Genomic DNA, 24,110 nt, shown 5'->3' on the forward strand with positions numbered 1-24,110 from the left:
TAATTGGGCCTCTGCCACTCTGGTGGGAGACTAGGATGGAGTTCCTGTTTAGCCTATAACTCTGGGCTAGTCCCTGCTATTGTGGCCATCTGGGGAGTGAACCAGTGGATGGAAGATCTCTGTCTCTCCCCGCTTCATCATCACTTTTCCTATAGTTAATAAAATAAATCTTTAAAATTCATGAGTGGTAGAGCAACATAACTTTATACCATGAGAATGCAATCTAATCCAGAATATGAGAACATCCTTCAGGTCATAATTCCTGATTTCTCTTAACAACATTGGAAAAGAAGTGGATGTGGGGAGCAGGATATGTCTGTAGATTGAAAGAGACTTCGGAGACCTAACTAAATGCAAATAGGAGTTTGCATTCTGGTTCAGACTAAAAGGACATCATAAATACAAAACTGGAAGAAAATACAGATGCCTGGGATCTGGGACTTGCTTTAAAATAATTGGGATGGGTGTGGGGAGATAAAGTGGGTAAAGATAGTTCGTGGATAAATTATTGAGCTGAGTGGTAGGTATACAGAGGTTCATTATACTGGTTTCTCTATGTTTGGAATTATCAGTAATAAAAGTAAATGAAAAGACATCATTGAGGCAGTCAAAAAGAACAGGTTTTTTGTTTTTTTTTTTTTTTTTTGTAAGGTTCTAGTGCTGTTTTTCTTAATAGGTCTTACTTGAAATACATATTAAAGTATATGTAGGTCAAGTGGCATGTCTAGAGTTTGTATTTTAGGATGGTAAAAAGTGTGTTTGTGCTGTGTGTATGTTACATGGTAGGACTGGTGGGATCAGAGACAAAGGAAACAAAGTTTGTTAATATGTTGGGTGGTTATTGAAGCTATTCTGTCTACTTTTGTGTGTGTTTGAAAATTTCCATGTATAGGCAGGCGCCACAGCTCACTTGGCTAATCCTCTGCCTGCGGCGCCGGCACCCCAGGTTCAAGTCCCGGTTGCTCCTCTTCCAGTCCAGCTCTCTGCTGTGGCCCGGGAGTGCAGTAGAGGATGGCCCAAGTGCTTGGGCCCTGCACCCACATGGGAGACCAGGAGGAAGCACCTGGCTCCTGGCTTTGGATCATCGCAGCGCGCCGGTTGTAGCCGCCATTTGGTGGGGTGAACCAACGGAAGGAAGACCTTTCTCTCTGAATCTCACTGTCTAACTCTGCCTGTCAAAAAAAAAAAAAAAGAAAATTTCCATATATAAAGTACAGAGTCCATCTGTATTGGTAGTGTGAGGATACTTCACAAAGTTCATGGAAAAGTGGAATTAAAAGTTGTTTATTTTTGTGCATAATTTTTTTTATTTTATTTTTGACAGGCAGAGTGGACAGAGAGACAGAGAGAAAGGTCTTCCTTTTGCCGTTGGTTCACCCTCCAATGGCTGCCGTGGCCGGTGCACTGCGCCGATCCAAAGGCAGGAGCCACGTGCTTCTCCTGGTCTCCCATGGGGTGCAGGGCCCAAGGACTTGGGCCATCCTCCACTGCACTCCCTGGCCACAGCAGAGAGCTGGCCTGGAAGAGGGCAACCGGGACAGAATCCGGCACCCCGACCGGGACTAGAACCCTGTGTGCTGGTGCCACAAGGTGGAGGATTAGCCTATTGAGCCATGGCGCCGGCCAATGTGCATAATTTTTAATACATAATTTTAAATGAACTTTGGAAGATCTCTTATAGGTTTCAAGAGTTTTTCTGCACAATATCTGAAGTACCCTATATTAAGGAACTAGTGGTAATTTTAAAATTTAGGAGGAACTATAAAGGGACATCATTGCTGACTTTTGTCATAATTGTAAGGAAGGTAGGATGTTGTTACAGCATGTGTCATAAAACATTTCTTTTACCAAAGTGTTAGACTAACAAATTTTCTACTGGTGCTTTTTAGCAGTGCCTATTTAGAAAGATTTGTCCCTCCAGTCCCCTGTCAGATGAACTTGATTTTATTTTTCCATTAAAAATTGTTGTAAATCTGTGAAGGCTAAACATTTACATGCATATATTTTAAAATTTATTTGTTTATTTGAAAGACCAAGTTACAGAGAAAGATCTTCCATCCACTGATTCACTTCCAAAATGGCTGCAACAGCTGGGATTGAGCCAGGCCAAAGCCAGGAAGCCAGGAACTCCACCCACGTCTTCACGTGGGTAACAGGCACCGTTTTCCCAGGCACACTAGCAGGGAGCTGGATCAGGTGTAGAGCAGCCAGGACCCCAGCTGGTGCCCATATTGGAAGTCAGTGTTGCTGGTGACAGCTTAACCCACTGCACCACAGTTCTGGCCCTCAAACATGTATATTTTACAAAACTCCAACCACACCCTGTTCTTGATAACCAGGTCATTGATGATGGGGTGGTACTGCTGATGGTTGGGGGTAGGATACAGCTTAACAGATAAATCAGAATTACCATTGAACCACTCTAGTGGTTTAGAGAATAGATTGAAAATACTTCAGAAGATTAGGACTAATAACCACACGTGATTGTGAGGTTAACACTTTATTCTTACATTTGCTGTTAGCCTGCCTGCTCACATTGCTCACTTCTCCTCTGGCAAAAAAATGTCTTGTGACTCAAATTCCAGTATACAGAGTTCATGTTGACCTAGTTCATGAGTTATTTTTATCATCTTGGCAGACCTTGTGCCATTGTTCTTATTTGGTTGACCTATCAGAGATACCAGCAGACAGAATTCTCTTCCGAGCCAAAAATAGGCAAAATGAAAGTTTCAAACAAAGTTACCTAGGCGCTGGTGTTGATATTCCTTCTGCATGTTGCTCAGTAAATCAGTTCATAGAATGATTGTAGGAAGACTTGTTTTTCCTGTTGTATCTCACATGAACAGATTTAGTTGGCTAAAACCCTCCAGACAGACACAGACACAGACACATTATTCCAATTACTGTATTGAGATGTAAGTTAATGGGGATGTGTTTGAATGCTCACATCCCACGTCAGAGAGCCTGCGACTGAGTCCTGGCTGTACTCCTGATTCCAGCTTCCTGCTAATGCACACCCTGGGAGGCAACAGTGATGGCTCAAGTGTTTCATCATTGAGTTTCTGGGCTACTAACTTGGGCCTGGCCCAGCGCTGCCTATTCTGGGTATTCAAAGAGTGAACCAGCAATGGAGGCACTAACACTCTCTCTTCCCTTCATTCTCCTCCGCCTCTTCTTTATCTGCCTCTCAAATAGAGTTAGTTTTGTCTTAACTCCTAATGATTTTCGAAATTTTGTTAAAAGTTATATGACTTCCCACCTAATTACTATCTACTGCTTAAGAAACAATGGAGAGTATTCCCAAGTTGTAGATAGGCAGTTCCTTAGTCCTGCTGTATTAACACCACTGATGATGTATTTCATCATTGCTGAGGTACGTATTTCAATATCATTGAAATCCAATATCTGAAAATTGATGATGACCAGGTAATAGCTGTGATACATTTTCACTGTGTATACTTGTACAACTTAGATGGTATTCCCATGGCATAATGGTTAGCTACATCCCCTCTTTCAGCAGATAATTTAAGGACATTTTGAGGAAGGAGCCTGAATCCTGGCTGTTGTCTGGAAAACTTGCATTGATATTTCTCATATAATTTATCAGTATTAACACAGTTAAGGATGTCAGACTTACAGGGAAACCTGAGAGATACCAGTGGAATGAATATGGATTTAAGAAGCGTGTTTTATCTCTACACCTCTCCCTGCATATAGGAGAGTATCATGTTGGACAAACTTGCATTGATGACTAAATGAAAAGTGATTCAGCAGATACTTATTTGTTCTCAAAAGGAATAACTTAGTTCATTTTGCTTTTATTTCTTTGCTGTGTGTAGAGAAATAAGTAATGGATAGACTAAATTGTGTCACTAAAGTTTCTTCTTCTGAGCCTTTTTTTTTTTTTAATGTATTTGAAAGGCAGAGTTAGAGAGATAGGGAAACAGATCTTCCATCTGCCAGTTCCTTCCCCAAATGGCTGCGACAGTGGGAACTGGGCCAGGCCGAAGCTAAGATCCCAGAACTCCAAAGATAATTTCTTGCTCAGAAAATCTAGTGGGTAACAGTTTTGTCAAACGATTTTGGTAATTGCTTTGAAATTTAATAATTCCTTCCCTCTTTTAATTCCCAAAATTTTCTCTTACCCTTCCTCACCCTCAGTGTGCATGCTGCTTACAGTGGGGCCTCCTCAGATGAGTCATTAAGAAGGGTGACGTCGTCTCTAAAGCTTGGTTTCCTATTTTTAAGAGAGACTCAGAGCCAATGTGGCAGGATGCCACTATCTTTAGTTTAATGATGGAACATGGATTTTTTGTCTTCTAATTTTCTGAACTTAGGTGATTTCCAGGATGAAATAAAAATAACTGAAGAATCGCGGAAATTAAGGATGGTCTGTGTCTATTTTGGATAAAATGATTAATCACCTACAGAGAATTTAAACTGATTTTTCTTTCTTATGATTGTAGGGTATTGCACCACCACCTAAAAATGGAATTGAGCAGAAGCGCCCTGGACGGCCCTTGAATATTACGTCTTTAGTTAGGTTGTCCTCAGCTGTGCCAAACCAGATCTCCATCTCTTGGGCATCAGAGATTGGAAAGGTAAAAAAATCCTTTTCGAGTAGTAGGAGGGTAACTCCATTGGGAGTTGGTTTTATTTTTTTTTCTCCTTAGCCTAGTTCACTCAGCTTTTCACGTGTAAACTCTAAAAAACACTAATATTCAATTTGTGGTAACTGTGGAGATTCTTAAGGTTAGAACCTTTAATTCTGAGATTACCCAAATACTATCTTTGAATTTTCCTGGTAGTAGTTTGATCATTGTGTTTGTGTGTGTGTGTGTGTGTGTGTGTGTGTGTGTGATTTGGAATACTCTGGTCCAGCCTCTACATAGATAGCATATGTCAGATAACGTGGGCATCTTGCTAAAAAAAAAAAAAAAAAAACTTAATTAGATTATTTCCTTTACACATTCAGGTTGATGAACTTGGCTTTCTGCTGGTTCTTAGCTTCCAAATGAATTTTGTATCAATTATGGGATGTTAATTATTCAGGGAATTTTACATTTTAGAATTGTTTATTTAATGAAATAGTGGGGAAAGAGATTTCAGTTAATTTCTGAACATCAACGTTAATGTTCCTATTTCATGGAAATTCAGGGACAATATTCATGTTTTGTATGTGGAGAAATTGAAGTATATGTACATAGCAACACTGGATAAGTAACAGATTTTTAACTAAATGCTTGTAGGTACTGGAGATAAAAATTCTGCCACATAATTGAATTAATAGTCATTTCTTGTAATTAAAGTAATTGACTCAAAATTTGTACAAAAATTGGATGTTTAGATATTTGAAGACTGTTAAAAGTAGTATTTAGGCAATTTGATTTGGCAGCAATTAAAGTATTCTGTTTATTATAGAATCATTTGTATGGAAAAGCATACATATAGTGAAATGGTAAGAGATTATTTTTTTCCCCAGCATTTAGATTAAAATTATATTTGATCTCGCCATAACTCAATAGCTAACAAAGGTTGATTTGTGCCAGATCTAAGAGGTATGGGATTGGATGCTGATGTTTTTTGGCCTTGCCTATTTTATTATTTCTTCACGTGCCTTAGAGTGGCTGCCCCTTCCCCATTAAAATGGCTGTTTGGGAACAGGAGTTAATTTGCCGAAGCTTTCTTCAGAGGAAAACTTAAACTGGATTTGTTTGGGTGATTTGCTCAAGGCCATGAAGCAGGTGGTTTTTTTCTACTAGAATTAAAACTTTAAAGTGTTAATTCAGACTACTGGACATTGAGTTTTTTCTGCAGTAAAACCTATTTTTAAATGAAATTATGAGATCTCCATTATATAAAATAGTTGAAAACAGAATGATTCTGGTTAGAAGTAGGCATGGAAGGGTACATTCTTCTTGGTGGCCCCTAAGGTAACCAGTTTTGCTCGGTTAGAAACATGGTTTGAAAACCACTGATCTAAGCAGGATTATCATACCAGTGGATACTTTAAAGTGATATGTGATTGCAAAATAGATTTAAAATGATTGAGCTTTTTATGTTTCCTGAAGTAATGGAGTTGATTTTGTACCCTTGCCAGACATTGACCCTATTGTGGAAGTTACTCTGATTTTTATTTTTAGAAACCAAAATTTCTTATATAAGTTTCTTATGTCAATAGAATATTAATTCTCATCTTTAATATAGGTTATCTTTCTTTGTAGAATTACTCCATGTCCGTATATCTTGTACGACAGCTCACTTCAGCCATGTTATTACAAAGATTAAAAATGAAAGGTATTAGAAACCCTGATCATTCCAGAGCACTAAGTAAGTAATGTTTGTAAGAGCATATGAGGCACTGAATTGGGGAAAAAAGAAATAACTAAAACCTCATCTACACACCAGTATTTATCATATTGGCATCTATTCATTAGCTTACAGGCTAACACTACCTGGTGAATAAAGTCACAGAAACGTTACTACATATGTAGTTTTCAGCTGTCAAAGACAGTGTAAGAATATTTTTGTCTTTTCTGTTTACAAACTTAACAATTAAAAGAGTAATGAATGTGTGTTAGGGAAGCAGTGACACTCCAGCTACTGCTGCGTCCTAGGTTCCTGTCTTCATTTTCTTCTTAGGTCCTAACCAGTTTCTGTTTTGAAACTCTTCCTTCCTACCAGTTGTACTGTTAAGGAGAAATTTTTAAAAATTAGTCGAACATACCATCTAGAGTTTATGTGTTCATAATTGTTTAACTTAATATTGGGAGTTTTAGGATTTGTTTCCAATACATTATGTAATGATTTCTATTTAGTTGGCCTATTAAGAGTGAGAAATTTTAAATTTTTAAAATAAGATACTGTATGTCTGTAATTCTGTTCATGCTTCAGTGTTAATTTAAAATTTTTGTTTTTCCCTTTTAAAAGTTAAAGAAAAACTTACTGCAGATCCTGATAGTGAAATTGCTACAACTAGCCTTCGGGTATCCTTGATGTGCCCTGTAAGTAAAGCAACACAACATTCTGGGGAATTATGCTATTTATAAATGATTAATTTTCTTGTAAAAGTAAGTTTGGGAATGAGCCATAACATTATGATAGAATTCTCAACTTTGTCTTTTTCCATTTTGGAGTTTAATGGTTCAGCATTATAATTTCTATTGTCCACAGATTGACTATGTAAGGAGAGACCCAAAAGGATATTTTTGTAGGAGTAAGATAACTTTAGGCTCAGAATAATATCATCATTAATGCAATAGGTAATGCATAGCTAGTAATAAACGTACATTAAGAGCTGACTCCTTTTATCAGTATAAATGGAATTGAAAGAGAATAAAGTGACTAGGGCCCAATAAACACTAATTTATTGCCTTGGCTTAATGAGTTAGGATGCATAGAATGTCTTTGTAATGCACATTTCAGTTACAGAGTAATTTGTATTTTATATCTCTTGGATGAAAAATCAGGCAGCAACTCTGAGACCCTCCCATGTACTTGGTATTGAGCTAATTATACGAAACAGTTCTGAAGTCTGGTGAAGAAGTCTAGAAAGTTAATCTAGTTTGAGAGAGACAACCAACTCACGAGGAAAAGCAGTAGATGCCCTTAGCACCTACGCAGAGATGGGAGAGATTAGGAGTAGTGGGTAGAGGCTTCTTTAAAAGGGAAACCTTGCCCCATGAGAAGAATGAGCAAAATCTGTGGAATGAGGAATTTTTAAATGGAGTTTTTGGGGTGTTCACTGAATGCCCATGGGCCATTATGAGAAATGCTTGTTTTTTTTGAGTGGATAAAAAATTGTGTCAGAAAGAAGAGAAAGGAATGATTTGTGTTTTCGCTGTGTGCTGCTTGTTTAACTGTCACAGCAAACCGATATGGAGGGGTGAGACTCGAGTGGTAGATGAGGAGAGGGAGACTGCAGGAAGTTGAATAACTTAGATCACAGCGTTAGTGGTAGAACAGGAATACAGATTTTACTCTTCTGATATTCCAGTTCTCTTTCCGAAAACCATGCTGCCCAATTGGGTTGAAATAGAAACGTCCTTACTGCAAGTGCACCACCTCTCTACTACCAAGAATTTTTTTTTAATGAAATGGGGTGTTTTTTTTTATTATGTTTTTTAATCATCAGTAACCTAAAAAAACACCTTGGCTTCATTGAAAGAATAGAATTTTGTGAAATTGAGAGTGCTTAGCAGCTGGGAACCCGGGAGAAGGCTTTCTCACAGCAGAGGAGGAGTGAGTGCCCTGGGGTGGATTTCCAGGCTGGGGGCCTGTGTTCAGCCCCCACCTCCTCTGTCCTCAAGCTCCACGCGGGTTTCAGGCACAAGCTCCTTGGGGGGCCCTCACATCACTTTTTTCTTCCTTCTTGTGTTAAGATTAAATTTGACTTTAATCGAAGCAAGTAAAATTGCCACTTTGGTGAAAAAGAGTTGAATCGTGACAGTTTTTATGATTTAACCCTAATATGTTCAGCAAATGCTAATTACCGACTGTATTCTAGTTGTAGTCACCGGGGAGGGGACGCAAGTCTTAGTATGCCACACCAGTCCATCAGGAAGAAAGTGCCACTGCAAGTGTACCTGAAGAGTTCTTCAGTTGCCCAGGGCCATTTTCTCTGTCTTAGTTCCTCGGAATCTGGTTTTCTTCCTTCTACATGGGAGCAACAAAAAACGCACAATGACCAAGCATAGAAAGGATTCTCGGGCCAGTGCTGTGGCGCAGTAGGTTAATCCTTCACCTGTGGTGCTGGCATCCCATTTGGGCACCAGTTCTAGTCCCGGTTGCTCCTCTTCCAAGCTAGCTCTCTGCTGTGGCCTGGGAAAGTAGTAAAGGATGGACCAAGTCCTTGGGCCCCTACACCTGCAAGGGGGATCAGGAAGAAGCACCTGGCTGCTGGCTTCAGATTGGCTCAGCTCCAGCCATTGTGGCCATCTGGGGAGTGAGCTAACGGAAGGAAGACCTCTCTCTCTGTCTCTCCCTCTTACTGTCTGTATCTCAACATGTCAAATAAATAAAATCTTAAAAAAAAAAAAAAAAAGGATTCTCAGATTTTCAATAATAGTGAAAACAGTGTGTTAGAGTGGTTAATATTCCCCCTCAAACAGGAGAGCTTAAAAAAAATCAACTTTTTAATTATGCTAAAAATTAAGAAGGGTGGTACCAGACAGCTTTTTGTTTGAAGTTCATTCAGTGTTTCTCAGCTTGTAGATGAGACAAGCAGGTCTATTCCTGAGACTTACCTTTTGTGCTTTTCCTCAGAGTTCTTCCTACCCAGTGTTTTCTGAGCACTAAGAACAGACCAGATAGTATTTCTTTCAGCTGTTTTGATCACATTTGGTGGATGGCACAAGTTGATGATAAAAGGTAGTTTGTGAGGAAGAGACAGTCCTAGTATCAGTTGGAAAAAGCAGAATGAAGTTCCTTTCAGCTAACTGGAAGTAATACAGGATCTGATGCAGTAACAGGAAATGAGAAAGGAAAGATGGGGCCCAGGCACTTGGAAAGATAAGAGGTGAACTCTCTGGGTTTATGTGGCAGAAGAGAGAGAAATGATAGCCTGGAGTACTGAAGTACTGCATGCTGTATCTTGCAATATGTTTGTAAGATGATTTACCATAAATGTCTGGGTAGTGGAACCTACAGAAAAGAATTTCACAGTGGTTATTGAAGAGGTACTTGATTGATCATGTGTAATTATATTTCTGAATGTGAATTTTATGTGGAAATCTACCTTGCTGACATTAGCTACTGATTTTCAGTCTGTCCTGCAGAGCTGGGCTAGGTAGCTGGGAAATAGAAAAGGAAAGCCAGGTTTGATTTTTACCTCCTGAGACCCCGATGTCTTTTTAAAAAAATCTGATAAAAATAATTTGAAACCACCATTATGGGCCATTTTAACTTACAACTCTTAGTAACTAGGTTTTTTTTGTTTGTTTTTGTTTTTTAGATTTATTTTATTTATTTGAAAGACAGAGTTACAGAGAGAGGTAGAGACAGAGAGGTCTTGCATCTGCTGGTTCACTCCCCAGATGGCTGCCCATGTGGATGCTGGCACTGCAGGCAACAGCTTTACCCGCCACGCCACAGCGCCGGCCTCAATAAGTGCCTTCTTAAGGAGTGCTCCTTAAGTCTTGTAAGATACTAGAGTTATATTTAGGCTCAACAACTTTTACACATTCCTGAGTGTTTTCACTTCTGTAAGTTGTGGAGATCTTAAGGGTCTGATAGGAGAGGTGAAAATGGCAAGGGGGAAGAAGGAAAAGAGAACAGTTGGCCCAGGGATATATAAGGGTCTCACCAATTCTTAGATGTCCACAAAGTTGAACTGTTTTTATAACAACACATAATTTCTTTTTTTTTTTTTAAGATTTATTTATTTATTTGGAAGAGTTACACAGGGAGAAGGAAAGGCAGAGAGAGAGAGAGAGAGAGAGAGAGAGGTCTTCCATCCACTGGTTCACTCCCCAATTTGCTGCATCGGCCACAGCTGTGCTGACCCGAAGCCAGGAGCCAGGAGTTGCTTCTGGGTTTCCCAAGCTGGTGCAGGGGTCCAAGGACCTGGGCCACCTTCTGCTTTCGCAGGCCATAGCAAAGAGCTGGATTGGAAGTGGAGCAGCCGGGACTCGAACCAGCACTCATATGGGATGCCGGCACTGCAGGCGGTGGCTATACCTGTCTATGCCACAGCGCCAGCCCCCTATAATTTTTTTTGTTGGGTTTTATTCTGTTCTGAGTGTATGCTCGGAAAGTGATGATGGCGTTGCTCTGATGGCTAATGTAGTGGGTGTTTGTATATTCTTGTCTTTTAAAAATATCCATTTTAATATGTTAAATTGATAAGTATAGCTCAGATACATTAAGGTTTTTTTTTTTTTTTTTTTTAAAGATTCTAATTATTTATTTGAGAGGTAGAGTTACAGACACTGAGAGGGAGAGACAGACAGAAAGGTCTTCTTTCTGTTGGTTCACTTCCCAGATGGCCACAGTGACTGGAGCTGAAACAATTTGAAGCCAGGAGCCAGGTGCTTCTTCCTGGTCTCCCATGTAAGTGCAGGGGTCCAAGCACTTGCGCCAACTGCCCTTGCTTTCCCAGGCCATAGCAGAGAGCTGGATCAGAAGAGAAATAGCTGGGACTCCAACCCGTGTCGATATGGGATGCGGGCGCCGCAGGTGGAGAATTAATCTGCTGCACCACGGCGCCGGCCCCCAGATACATTAACTCTTTAAGGCATGCTCTCTTTCTTTGTTTTTTTTTGTTTTCAGTTTAAGAGGCAGAGAAAGAATGCTCCTATCTGCTGGTTCACTCCTTAAGTATATGCATAAGCCAGGGCTAGACCATGCTAAAGTCAAGACCCAGGAGCTCAATGCAGGTCCCATGTGGGTGGCAGAGACCCAGCTGGTCAAGTCATTACCAGCTGGCTCCCTGGGTCTGCTTTAGTAGGAAGTTGGAATTGGGAGCCAAAGTCAAGTATCAAGCCCATGTACTTACTTCAGCCTGGGATCCGAGTGTCATAATTGATGTCTTTGCTGCTGGGCCAAACGCCCATCCCTCAGGTTCTTGGTTTTTAAGAGGATGAAGGGCGGCCGGCATTGTGGTGTTACAGAAATCCGAGGTGGGAAGACTCCCTTTGATCAAACAAGCACCAGAGACAGTGGAGGATTGAAGTAGTTTATTACACCAGCAGGCTCAGCTGGAATCATTTCCTGAGAACTGAGCGATAATCCCAAGTTTCTCACAATATGTATAGGTTCATCAGCATCATACCTAGCTATTACAGCATTGGTGGGTTTAAATTGCAGCCTACGTGACTTAGGACCACACTTCCAATGGTCAGTGGGCCTGGTATGTTTGTAGAAGAGATACCAGGGGCAGATTTATTAGGACAGATTTATGACTGGAGTTTACAGAAGCAGAACTTGGGACTTTTTCCCTCCGTAGACAAGATAACGGCAGGCAGTGCTTCACTAGTTAATTGCGAGCAGCCACTTATCAAGGTCTGTTTTGGAGGAGGGGTCTGCTTCTCTTTCTTTGTCTCTGGTTGTGGCCGTATTTCCTCTACAGTGGCACAGCAGGTAAAGCCGCTGCCTGCAGCGCCGGCATCCCATTTGGGCACCATTCAAGTTCCAGCTGCTCCATTTCCAATCCAGCTCTCTGCTATGGCCTAGGAAAGCAGTAGAAGATGGTCCAAGTCCTTGGGCCCCTGCATCCATGTGAAAGACCTGGAAGAAGCTCCTGGCTTCATATCAGCACAGCTCTGTCCCTTGAGGCCATTTGGGAAGTGAACCAGCAAATGCAACATACTTCTGTCTTCTCTCTCCTCCCTCCTCTCCTCTCTCTCTCTCTCTCTCTCCCTCTCTCTCCTCTCTCCTCCTCTCCTCCTCTCCTCCTCTCTCTCTTCTCATCTCTCCTCCTTTCCTTTCTCCTCCTCTCTCTACTCTCTCTGCCTCTCTCTCAGTGCCTCTCTGTAACTCTGCCTTTCAAATAAGTTAATAAATCTTAAAAAAAAAACTGTATGAGAGCAAAAATAAAAAAAGAGGATAAAGGACTTCTGAAACAAGACGTTGAGAATTGGTAGACTACAAAAACCATGGTATGCTTAGTTAGAACATTATTTTTCTTTTTTTTTTAATATAAATTTATTTGAAAGGCAAAGTTACAGAGAGACAGAGATCTTCCATCTGCTGATTGGTACTGTGGTGAGTTTGCACTCTGCAGCCAGAACTGCTTGGCCTCCTTAGCCCTGCCATTTTCTGACTCTGCTCATCAGATCACTTGGCAACTTTGTGCCTCAGTTTCCTCATTTATAGAACGGGGGAGATAATACCATCCTTCTAGTGTACTTGAGTTCATATGAGTACTTCATATGAAATACTGTGATACTGACTAGGCTAAATTACTTTCTTATTAAAATCACAAAATAGCCAAATGTTTGTTTTAGAAGACTGAAATTACACATAAAGGGGGAAAAAGAATCATCCCAAAACCTCTATTGGCCAGCCAGAGTTTCAAATATAGCAATTTTTTTAATACTTTTTTTTGTGAGATCTATTTATTTATTTATTTGAAAGGCGGAGATGGGAAGAAAAAGAGAGAGATTTTCCATCCGCTGGTTCACTCCCTCAATGGCCTCAATGGCCTCAATGGCCAGGGCTGGGCCAGGCTGAAGCCAGGAGCTTCTTCCTGGTCTTGCACAGAGATGTAGGGGCCCAGATACTTGGGCCAGCCTCCACTGCTTTTTCAGGTGTATTAGCTGGGAGCTTGATCGGAGGTAAGTGGAGACCTAACCTCTACCACAGTGCCAATCCCAGAATGTGACAGCTTTGCTGTGAGTTCTTAGACCTTACAATGCATTTAAAGCTCCTCCTTCACTACACCTTGCTTCCTGTTCAATCTGTCTTCATTCACTGTACCATCTGATCAACAAATACTGAGCTAGTAGTTTGCTAGGACAGTGAGAAACAGCTAGACCCTGTCCTAGTGAAGCTTAAAGTCTAGTGGGAAAAGCAAATTTTTAATAAAAATAAGCTGAGGGCAAGCATTTGGCATAGTGATTAAGGTTCTTGTTGGGACACCATATCCTACATGTGAGTGGGTTTGTATCCTGACTGCTCACAATTCCAGCTTCCTGCTAATGTGTAGCCTAGGAGGCAGTATGTGACAGCTTTGGTGTGACCCCTGCTGCCCACAACTGAATTGGCTTCCTATCTCCTGGTTTTGGCCTTGTTCAGCCCAGCCTTTGTTGATAGGGGCATTTGTGTGGGGAGCAATCCGGACTAGACTGTTACTCGAATTAGGACTTATTCTATGCATCTGCTCTCCCACAATATGGCGCTGGGAGAGAAGTAAACAGCTTCCGCACAGCTGCCTCCAGTTCAACCAATTAACTGTAGGACTTGCTCCTGATTGGAGAGCAGCGTACTCGGCGTGTGGGCAGCCGAGTTGGGATTGGCAGAGAAGGACTATAAAGGAGGAGAGAGACGGCATGCACCAGGAACATCTATGGGGAACATCTAGCTGAAGGAACACCTGTGCAGCCCCCGAGAGAACCGGCCGGCGGTGTGCCGCTCCCCTGCGGAAGTGGGGAATGCGGCCAGGGGGAACTGCCCTTCCACGGAGGTGGAAGGGATAGTAGCCAACCCGGGAAGAACCAGCAGCAAACCCGGGGAGGGCCGAGCAGACGAAAGAACAGCGCAGGGTCCTGTGTCGCTCCTCCACGAAGAGGGGGAGCGACATAATGGTGCCGTGACTCGGATAGGAAACCTAGCTCGGATAGGAAACCTGGAACGGATAGGAAACCTAGGACGGATAGGAAACTTAGGAGGGAAGAAACGGGAAGAAGCAGGAAAATACCGGAGAGAGAGACTAGCAAAGAGCCTAAGTGCCGGAAGAAGCTATTGAAAGCCTAGGCATAGACTCGGATATGGACTGTGGGAAAGAAGTTAGGATTTAAAGTGAAAGCAAGAAGAAACTTAGACTTAGATACGGACTGCAGGTTGAAAGTGAAAAGTGAAACCTAGAAGAAACTTGGACTCGGATACGGACTGTGGGGAGAAGCCAGGAGAAATGAGAGGAATATTGTTGGAAGAAAACTTAAGGAAACATACCGGGTAGAGAAAAATGTTAGGGAGGATGAAGCCGCGAGTGCAGGCCGAGGCGGAGATATAAGCCACCTTGGAATTCTTCAAGTCACCCCGGGGAGCAAGAGGCGAAGATCTGGAACCAGAGGCAGAGACGTGGGCCGCCAGGTTGAAATTCGCCAGGTTAGTCCGGGGAACTTGGACTGAATGCCGGTGGTGGCGGAAACATTCGCGGAAGCCGCCGCGTGCAGAGAGAGCACGGGGCGTGAATAGATAGAGAACGCGGGGCTGGCGCGCGAGGCCGTGGTGCGGGCGCGAAGTGCGTGGAGACCGCGGAGCGTGCGCGCAGAGCCGGGAACCCGCCGGCGGGGCGAGGTGCCGGGAAGCCGCGCAGAGCCGTGAAGCTGCCGCGGGGCGAGCCGCCGAGAAGCAGCCTCGGGGCGGAGCCCGCCGGCGGGGCGAGGCGCCGGGAAGCCGCGCGGAGCCGTGAAGCTGCCGGCAGGGCGAGGCACCGGGAAGCCGCAGGGATAAGAGAAACAGAAGTTTTAGAAGTAAAGTGAGAGAAATGGGAATGCTGGAAGATAGAAGTGAAATGGGAGAGGTAGGAATGCCCGGAGATAGAGAAATGGAGAGAAATAAGGCCTCCCCTCAACATGCCAATTAGAAGGCTTGGATTCGGTCTGCCCGATTGGTGAGGCGGTGAGCACCTGGGCGGCTAGCCGCGGGTCACCGAAGACAGGCACGAATTAACATCAGTAAAGCTTCCCCACAATGCAACAATTAGGAGGCTTGGATTCGGTCTGCCTGATTTAAGGCGGTAAGCGCCAGCAAAGCTCGACCAGAGTATGAGCTGCAGGTCACCGAAGATAGGCACGAACCAACACTAATAAGTCTCCCCCACAATAAGGCAATGAGAAGGCTTGGATTCGGTTTGCCTGATAGGTCTTGTAAGTCCCCTGCAGGCAGAGCAGAGCATGCGCTGCAGGGCACCGAACACAGGCACGCATCAGCGCCTAAAAACCTCCTCACAACATGGCGAAGAGAGGACCCGGATTCGGTTTGCCTGATAGGACTTGTAAGAGCCTGTGACAACTCTAGCAAGTAGAGCAGAGTGTGTGCCGCGGGACACCGAAGACAGGCGCGTATCAACGCTAAAAAATAAAAAGAAAGGGGGATCTGTGGGGAGCAATCCGGACTAGACTGTTACTCGAATTAGGACTTATTCTATGCATCTGCTCTCCCACAATATGGCGCTGGGAGAGAAGTAAACAGCTTCCGCACAGCTGCCTCCAGTTCAACCAATTAACTGTAGGACTTGCTCCTGATTGGAGAGCAGCGTACTCGGCGTGTGGGCAGCCGAGTTGGGATTGGCAGAGAAGGACTATAAAGGAGGAGAGAGACGGCATGCACCAGGAACATCTATGGGGAACATCTAGCTGAAGGAACACCTGTGCAGCCCCCGAGAGAACCGGCCGGCGGTGTGCCGCTCCCCTGCGGAAGTGGGGAATGCGGCCAGGGGGAACTGCCCTTCCACGGAGGTGGAAGGGATAGTAGCCAACCCGGGAAGAACCAGCAGCAAACCCGGGGAGGGCCGAGCAGACGAAAGAACAGCGCAGGGTCCTGTGTTGCTCCTCCACGAAGAGGGGGAGCGACACATTTGGAGTGAACATACATGATAGCTCGCTCGCTCGCTCACTCTCTCTCTCTCTCTCATGTAACTCTGCCTCTCAAGAAAAACAACAGTTTTTTTCTTAAAAAATTAACAGCTAATTATAAATGGAGATATTTTCTCTAAAGGAAATAATATGATAGGAGTCATTGTGTTTTTCAGGAAAATTTGGTGTCATCAAGTTGATGTTGTGTGTGTCTTGATGTTGATAGTCCTCTATCAATTGGGATAAAATTGAGCACAGCACTATAGTTATATAGAAATACATTGAAAAATTGACAGCTTTTTTTTTAATATGAAAGGAGAACATTTTCATGAACATGAGAGATATTTGCAGTTCATGTCACACATGAAGCTGAATTTTCTAGAAAGTTCTTATAAATAGATAATATAACCCTAATAATCCTATGAAAATTAGAAAGGTTTATGAATAAACATTTCTTAAAAACATAGGTGACTCTTAGAATAAACGAAGAAGCTCAGCGTGGGTGAGTGTTTGGCATAGTGGCTGACGCACTGCTTGGGATGCCCACGTCCCATATTGGAATTCTTGGGCCATGACTCTGCTTCCTGCTCATGCACACACTGAGAGGCAGAGGTGATGGCTTGAGTGGTTATGTCTGCCACTCACATGGGAGCAGTGGATTGAGTTCTGGGCTTCTGGCTACTACATGAACCAGCAGATGGGAGATTTCTGCCTTGACTCTTCCTCTTTCTCTTTCCCTCTCAAATAAATAAAAACTAAGGAAAAAAAAATTACGGATTGCCATATCTTTTTTTAAAAAAGAGAGTCTTGCGTATGACTTAAAATAAGGGAAGCATAGTTAACAACTCTCATGGGGTATTTTTCATGTACTGGATTCACAAAGGTCAAACTGTTCACTAGCAGTGTATTGACAAGGGCAAATGGAACTCAGCACATTGGTATGTATGTGTTGGTAGATCAGTCAAACTGTGGAAGACAGTTTTCCATGTGTTTTTTTTTTTTTTTTTTTTTTTTTTGACAGGCAGAGTGGACAGAGAGAAAAAGAGAGAGAGAGAGAGAAAGGTCTTTCTTTTGCTGTTGGTTCACCCTCCAATGGCCGCTGCGGCTGGTGTGCTGTGGCCGGCGCACCGCACTGATCCGATAGCAGGAGCCAGGTGCTTCTCCTGGTCTCCCATGGGGTGCAGGGCCCAAGCACTTGGGCCATACTCCACTGCACTCCCTGGCCACAGCAGAGAGCTGGCCTGGAAGAGGGGCAACCGGGACAGAATCCAGCGCCCCGACCGGGACTAGAACCTGGTGTGCCAGTGCCACAAGGTGGAGGATTAGCCTAGTGAGCCATGGCACCGGCCCCATGTGCTTTACTTTTAACCCAGAAATTTCATGTTTATGAATTCATGGTGTAAATTCTTATTACAGCATTGCTTGTAGTTACAAAAAGTTGGAAAATTCAGTTGTTCGCCTCTAGTATACTGGCTAAATAAATTACAATGCCTTTATATAATATGTTTTTATGTACTAGTATGTAGTCACCAGGTTACATGACAATTAAAAAGAATTGTTGTATTATATGCCAACACTTGTGGGCAGCTTTTTAAAAAAATATACACCTGATTCATGCATCTAACATCTATGAAAGGACATACAAGAGGTGGATAACAGTGACTCCCTCTGTGCTAGGGAAACTGGAGACCTGGTGAGGAGGAGTCTTGTTTTCATTGTATAAATATCTTTTTCTACCTGTGGGTTTATATGCTACCTATTTTGAGAAGGTGAAAGTTGGGCATATAATAATCTTTGGGAATAAATTCTGGTTTGTAATTTTTCATTTTGATCATTTCTGTGGCTTATTCAGACATTTAAGAACTGTTATTTTAAGGCTTAGTTCTCTTTTCCCAACTAGTTTTCCATGTTATGTTTCCTTGTACTGTAGTTAGGGAAAATGCGGCTGACAATCCCATGCCGTGCAGTGACCTGTACACATCTGCAGTGTTTTGATGCTGCCCTTTATCTACAAATGAATGAGAAGAAGCCTACTTGGATTTGTCCTGTGTGTGACAAAAAAGCTGCCTATGAAAGTCTAATATTAGATGGGTGAGTATAGCCCTTTTAATGGCTGTTGGCTATGTCTTCATTCAGTATGGCTTAATATAAATTCTGCTCTAGAATGAAGTCCAGATACTTGTTTTCTGTTTTCTACTTATTTATACACAATCTGATTTTTAAACTATGATCATACAGATCAGGTGTCCCGTGTTAGAAATATTTGGGACCAGATGTGTTCCAGAGTTTGGAGTTTTTAAAATTTTGCTGTATTTGACAAACCGCTGGTTGAGCATCCCTAATCTGAAAATCCAAAATCCTAAATTTTATTTAATTTACTAACTAACACATTAAATTTTTTTTTTTTTTTAAGATTTATTTATTTGAGAGGTAGAGCTACAGATAGAGGGAGAGGCAGAGAGAAAAGTCTCCCATCCACTGGTTCACGCCCCAAATGGCTGCAGCGGCTGGAGCTGAGCCGATCCTAAGCCAGGAACCAGGGTCTTCTTCCGGGTCTCCCACAAAGGCACAGAGGCCCAAGCACTTGGGCAGTCTTCTGCTGTTTTCCCAAGCCATAACATAGCAGAGAGCTGGATAGGAAGAGGAGCAGCTGGGATATAAAACAGCTCTCATATGGGATGCTGGCATCGCAAGCGGAAGCCACAGTGCCGACCCCCATAAAAATGTTAAATGTTTTATGGGATGATGCCGTGTTGTGTTTCAGACACGTATACATTGTATGTAATATTCACGTCAAGGTGAGAGTATCCATCTCATCAAACATTTGTCATTTATTTGTAATGAAAACATTCAAAATCCTTTCTTGTAGCTTTTTTAAAATATGTAATACCCAGATCCAAACTTTTGTGAGTACTCTTTAGTGCCCCCAAAATTTCAGATTTTGGGTTTTCAGATTAGGGGTTCTTGACCGTAATGTGATTTTTGCTGGAGTCAGACAGTTGTGTATTTTATTTTTGCTTGCAAAGATGCTTTAGGAAAGCACATAAGGAAGAGGTTTTTCTGCTTTGTAGAAAAGAAGAAGTTTGCTTATCTAGAACTTCTTACAGCAGCAATGATGATCTGTGCAAAAAGCAGAGGAAATGTTAGGGTTGGTAGTTTTGTTTCAAACTAGTAGGTTCAGAATTGGAATCCATGCCCTGGTTTTATGGCTCCAGAGCCCAAACCTTTAAGCATGTGTCACACCTATTTGTAAAATGATATTGAACTAATTTTCAATAAGTGAGGTCTCATTTTTTTTCTGGATAATACTTTTGTATATCAACACTAAGATTTAAAATATATAATTATGAAAGATTAAAAATAGTCAATAGAGTCCCATCCTATGGTGCTAACTTATTTATGTGTTACAAAGATTGAAATACCACTTTACATAATGACTTGTATATATGTATGATTTTCAGTCAGTGTGCAGTGAAAAATATATTTAAAGATAATTGCAGTGCATTTTCCAAAAGTTTGTTTGAGGGTTGGCATTGTGGCTTCTCGGGTAAAGCCACCAGCAGCAGCACTGGAATCCCATATGGGCAGCAATTTGAGTCCCATCTGCTCCACTTCCGAACCAGCTCCCTGCTAATGTGCCTGGGAGATCAGCAGAAGATGGCCAAGTGCTTGGGCCCCTGCACCCACGTGGGAGATCAGGATGAAGCTCCTGGCTCCTGCTTCAGTTCAGCCCAGCCCCTGCCCTTGCGGCTGTGTGGGGAGTGAACCAGCAGATGGAGGTCTCTCTGTCCCCTCCCCTCTCCTCCCTCTGTGTGTGTGTGTGTGTGTGTGCGCGCGCGTGCACACACGCGCACGCAAGAGATGCTACCTTTCAAATAAATAAATCTTTAAAAAAATTTATGTGGAAAAGAACAGAGCATTGAATGAAGGGGATTTTCACCTTCGTAAATTTTTTTCTGGGTTTTTATGTAATATTTTTTAGCTTAACTTGAAGTAGTTTCAGACTTAGAAGTACAACAGTAGCACAGAAAGCTGTGTAACTGATGTGTCAGTTAACATTCTGCCATAGTTGCTTTAGCATGTTCTCTCGCTATAGAGATATATATTTATTTTTAGCGTGTGCTTGGAGTGTGTATAGCAAAAAGGAGATTAATTATTACTACTTGTAGAATTCTTTCAGACCATTTGAGAATTGCATATATTATGTCTCTTTGCCATTAGTATTTTGAGGATGTATTTCCTAAATTCCTGAAATTCTTTATTACTGATTTCTGTTTTTTCTATTTAAGTTGATTTGTGATATGAACATCTTTGAAGGTGATGTTTTGTGTGTGGAATTTTCTTTAAGTTCTTAGAAATGCTGAATCAAAGAATATGTAAACTTTAAGATTCCATTTTATGATTGAAATGCATCACAGAAGGAGTGAATTATTTTACTCTCTGTAGTAAATATTTTCTCCAGTAGCTTTTGTCCACTTTTCAACTTTTATCAGCCTTATATAACTGTATTAAATCTTATTTTTAAATGTATGCCTATTTTCTGATTGAAAAAAATAGCTCATTGGTTTAATTTCTGCTGCTTGTATTATAAGAATTATGGATATTTCTTTATACATTTTTTATTATCTTTTACAAATTGCCTATTAATGTCTTTTTCTCTCACCTTTTCCTGTTTATCTTTTGAGTTGTTCATCTTTTTCTTAGTGATTTATAAATCATCAGCAATATATACTGAGGATATTAGTTTAACCACAAGTGCCAAATGAATTTTTCTAGTTTGCATTTTATTTATATTTATTATGCCTTTTTATTTATAAGCCTTACATTTTTGTTTTATCAAGTTTGTCTTTACTTTTTGGATTCTGCCAGATGTATTTGGAAAGTCTTAGAGTTTATAGTTAGACATTCACTTGTTTTTTGTCAAATGCATTTTGTGTGTTTTTTTTTTTTCCTTACTCATTCCCTCATGAATTCATTCTATACCATGCTTATTGAATACCTGTTTTGAGTCAGATACAGGGTCTTTAATGGTGAACAGAACACTTCTGGTTTGGGAGACAGTAAAAAATTGTATTTTAAGTTGCTAAAGAAAGTAAAGAACAGCTTTCTGTGAAGACAGTTGGGGATGGGCAAGAAACTCAAGGATAGGGAGTAGATGATTATGTTAAGGTGGAGATCACCCCATTCTACCCTCCAGCTTGCAAGTTAGTAGTCTCATAACGTATCGAGTAATCTCTCCCATGGACTTACAATAACTGCCTGTGTCTTACATATATGAGTTTTAATTTATGAACTGTATTCCATTGATCAGTGTGTTAGGGGGCTGTTGCAAAACTGTTTTGATCATTTAGCTCTATGATGTGTCAGTTATTTTTATGCCATTTTTTTATGGAACTTTCTTGATTAGTATGAAATACTCTACCATTTTCTCTTGAATAAATGTTTTCTCAAATTACATAAAATGCTCCTGTTGGGTTTATTTTGATCAGAGTTATGCTGTGTTTTCAGTATAATTGGAATAAGCATCTTCTCAGGAAGGAGATATTTATTTCCTTCTTACTTTATCAGATTTGTTGAGGTTTAAGAATTGTACGTAAGTAATATATACAATTTCTGTAGATAAGTTTTTCTTAGAATTTTATATGAATGGAATCATAAAGTGTATACTTCTTTTGTCTGATTTTTTTTCTTCAGCATAGTTACTTGAGATTCTTTTTCTGTATGTGTGTATGTATCAATATATCAATGTATATATGTGTAGTTCATTTTGTTGTGAGTTGTGCTCCACTGCCTAGATATACTGTAGTTTATCAGTTTACATATTGATGGGTTGATTCTGGATTGGGGTTGTTAAAGATAGAGCTACTGTGAAATATTCACGCTCAAGTCCAAATGGAATGCATGGCCACATGCCATGTGTATACTCAACTTTTTAAGAATTTGCAAAAGTGTTTTCCAAAATAGTTGTCCCATTATCTATTCCCACTAGCAGTATTTGGGAGTTAAAAGTTGCTCCATGTTGTCATGAACATTCAGTGTGGTTAGTCTTTTTACAGTTTGACTTGCTGGTGATATTTCTGGTGGATATATTTGTATATCACTTATTATTGATTGTATCTAGCATCTCTTTTTATGTGTGTGTTCTCCATCTTTTTGGTGTCTTTGTTAAACTGCCTGTCAGACTTCTGCCAGTTTTTACACTGTGTTGTCAGTTTTCATATTACTGAATTTTGATTTTTTTGTATATTCTGGATATAAATCAGGTACATGCTTTGCAAATATTTCCTGCTGTTAAATTTTTCAGTCACTTAACAGTGTCTTTCATGTAGCAGAAGTGCTTAATTTGAATGAAGACCAATTTATCAAGTTTTTTTTTTTTTTTTTAATGAATTGTGCTTGAAGACATTTTCCCCTAACTCAAAGTCACAAAGATTTTCTCTTTGCTTTTGCTTAAGGGTTTTATAATTTACTTTTTACATTTAGGTCTGTCATTCATATCAAGTTAATTTTTTTTTTTTTTTGACAGGCAGAGTTAGACAGTGAGAGAGAGAGAGAGAGAGAGAGAGAGAAAGGTCTTCCTTGCATTGGTTTACTCCTCAAATGGCTGCTATGCCAGTGCACTGCACCGATCCGAAGCCAGGAGCCAGGTGCCTCCTCCTGGCCTCCCATGTGGGTGCAGGGCCCAAGCACTTGGGCCATCCTCCACTGCCTTCCCGGGCCACAGCAGAGAGCTGGACTGGAAGAGGAGCAACTGGGACTAGAACCCGGGGTGCCGGTGCTGCAGGTGGAGGATTAGTCTAGTGAGCCGCGTTGCCGGCCCATATCAAATCAATTTTTATGCATGATATAAGATAAAGACCAAGGCTTATTATTATTTCTTTTGCTTTATGGCCTTGAGATTGTTTTGTCATCATTTATTAAGAATATTGATTTTTCCTTATTGAATTGTTTTCAGAAATCAGTTGACCATATATAAATGTGAATCTGTCTTGTGTATTCTGTTCTATTTATTGCAATACTTCACTCTCTGGAAACCAAGTAATCTGAGTCTTATAACTATTCTTTTCCTGTATTTCTTTACAAACTTTAGAATCAGTTTGCTAGGGTTATCTTTTGCCACAGCACTTAAGATGCCTATCTCATATTGGAGTGCTGGAGTTTGAGTCCCTGCACCACTTCAATACTAGTTTTCTGCTAATGCAGCAGGTGATGTCTCGGGTACTTAGGTCCCTGCCACTCATGTGAAAGACTTGGGTGGAGCTGAAGATTGCTGGCCTCAGCCTGACCCAGCCCCAGCTGGTGTGGGCATTTGGGAAGTAAAACAGTAGTTGGAAGATCTCTCCCAGCTTGCCTGTCTGTCTTGTTTCTGCCTGTCTCTCTTCCTTTCAGATAAATAAACTTGGGGAAAAAAATTCAGTTTGTCAGAAAAAGTAATTGCTGGCATTTTGATTTGTATTGTGTTGACTCTGTAGACTCAGTGTTGAGTCTCCTGATCCATGAACATGTTATATTTATTTAATCAAGTCTTGATAATGTTTTATAGTTTTCAGTGTATTTTGTAGGTCTTTTGTCAGATTTATCGCTAAGTGTTACATTATTATGTTTTTTTAAATATCTGGTTGTTAGTAAATAGAACTATAATTGAGTTTTGTACATTGCTCTTATAGGATTTTCTAATTGATGTCTTTGTCTTGCCTTTTTGCACTTCCTGATCCATTATTTTGATGTACTGTGATGATGGAGTTTCAGATATTAAACTAACCTTGCATTCTAAGAATAAATCCCACCTGATTGTGGTGTTACCTTTTTTTGTTTTGCAAAGCTTTCTTATAATGTCCTTGTCTGGTTTTCATCTGTAATAATGCTGTCCTT

At 41.1% G+C, this 24,110-nt stretch overlaps 1 protein-coding gene across 50 annotated transcripts in view; it reads left to right on the forward strand.

The window, feature by feature from the left end:
- The window catches only part of PIAS2 (protein inhibitor of activated STAT 2), a 108,156-nt gene that overhangs the window by 58,913 nt on the left and 25,133 nt on the right, over window positions 1-24,110 (forward strand). For all 50 annotated transcript variants that reach the window (XR_011379338.2, XR_016214034.1, XR_016214033.1 and 47 more), the window contains 4 exons: window positions 4,467-4,601; window positions 6,225-6,330; window positions 6,931-7,004; window positions 18,169-18,329. Coding sequence is in view for 31 of the 50 variants with exons in the window: in XM_070050211.2 (XP_069906312.2) it covers window positions 4,467-4,601; window positions 6,225-6,330; window positions 6,931-7,004; window positions 18,169-18,329 (476 nt within the window). In the remaining 19 variants the exon portion in view is untranslated. The remainder of the gene's footprint in view (window positions 1-4,466; window positions 4,602-6,224; window positions 6,331-6,930; window positions 7,005-18,168; window positions 18,330-24,110) is intronic.

This window comes from Oryctolagus cuniculus, chromosome 10, assembly GCF_051225735.1.
Source record: "Oryctolagus cuniculus isolate XC-2025 breed Fujian yellow rabbit chromosome 10, ASM5122573v1, whole genome shotgun sequence".
Classification (NCBI taxonomy): domain Eukaryota; kingdom Metazoa; phylum Chordata; class Mammalia; order Lagomorpha; family Leporidae; genus Oryctolagus; species Oryctolagus cuniculus.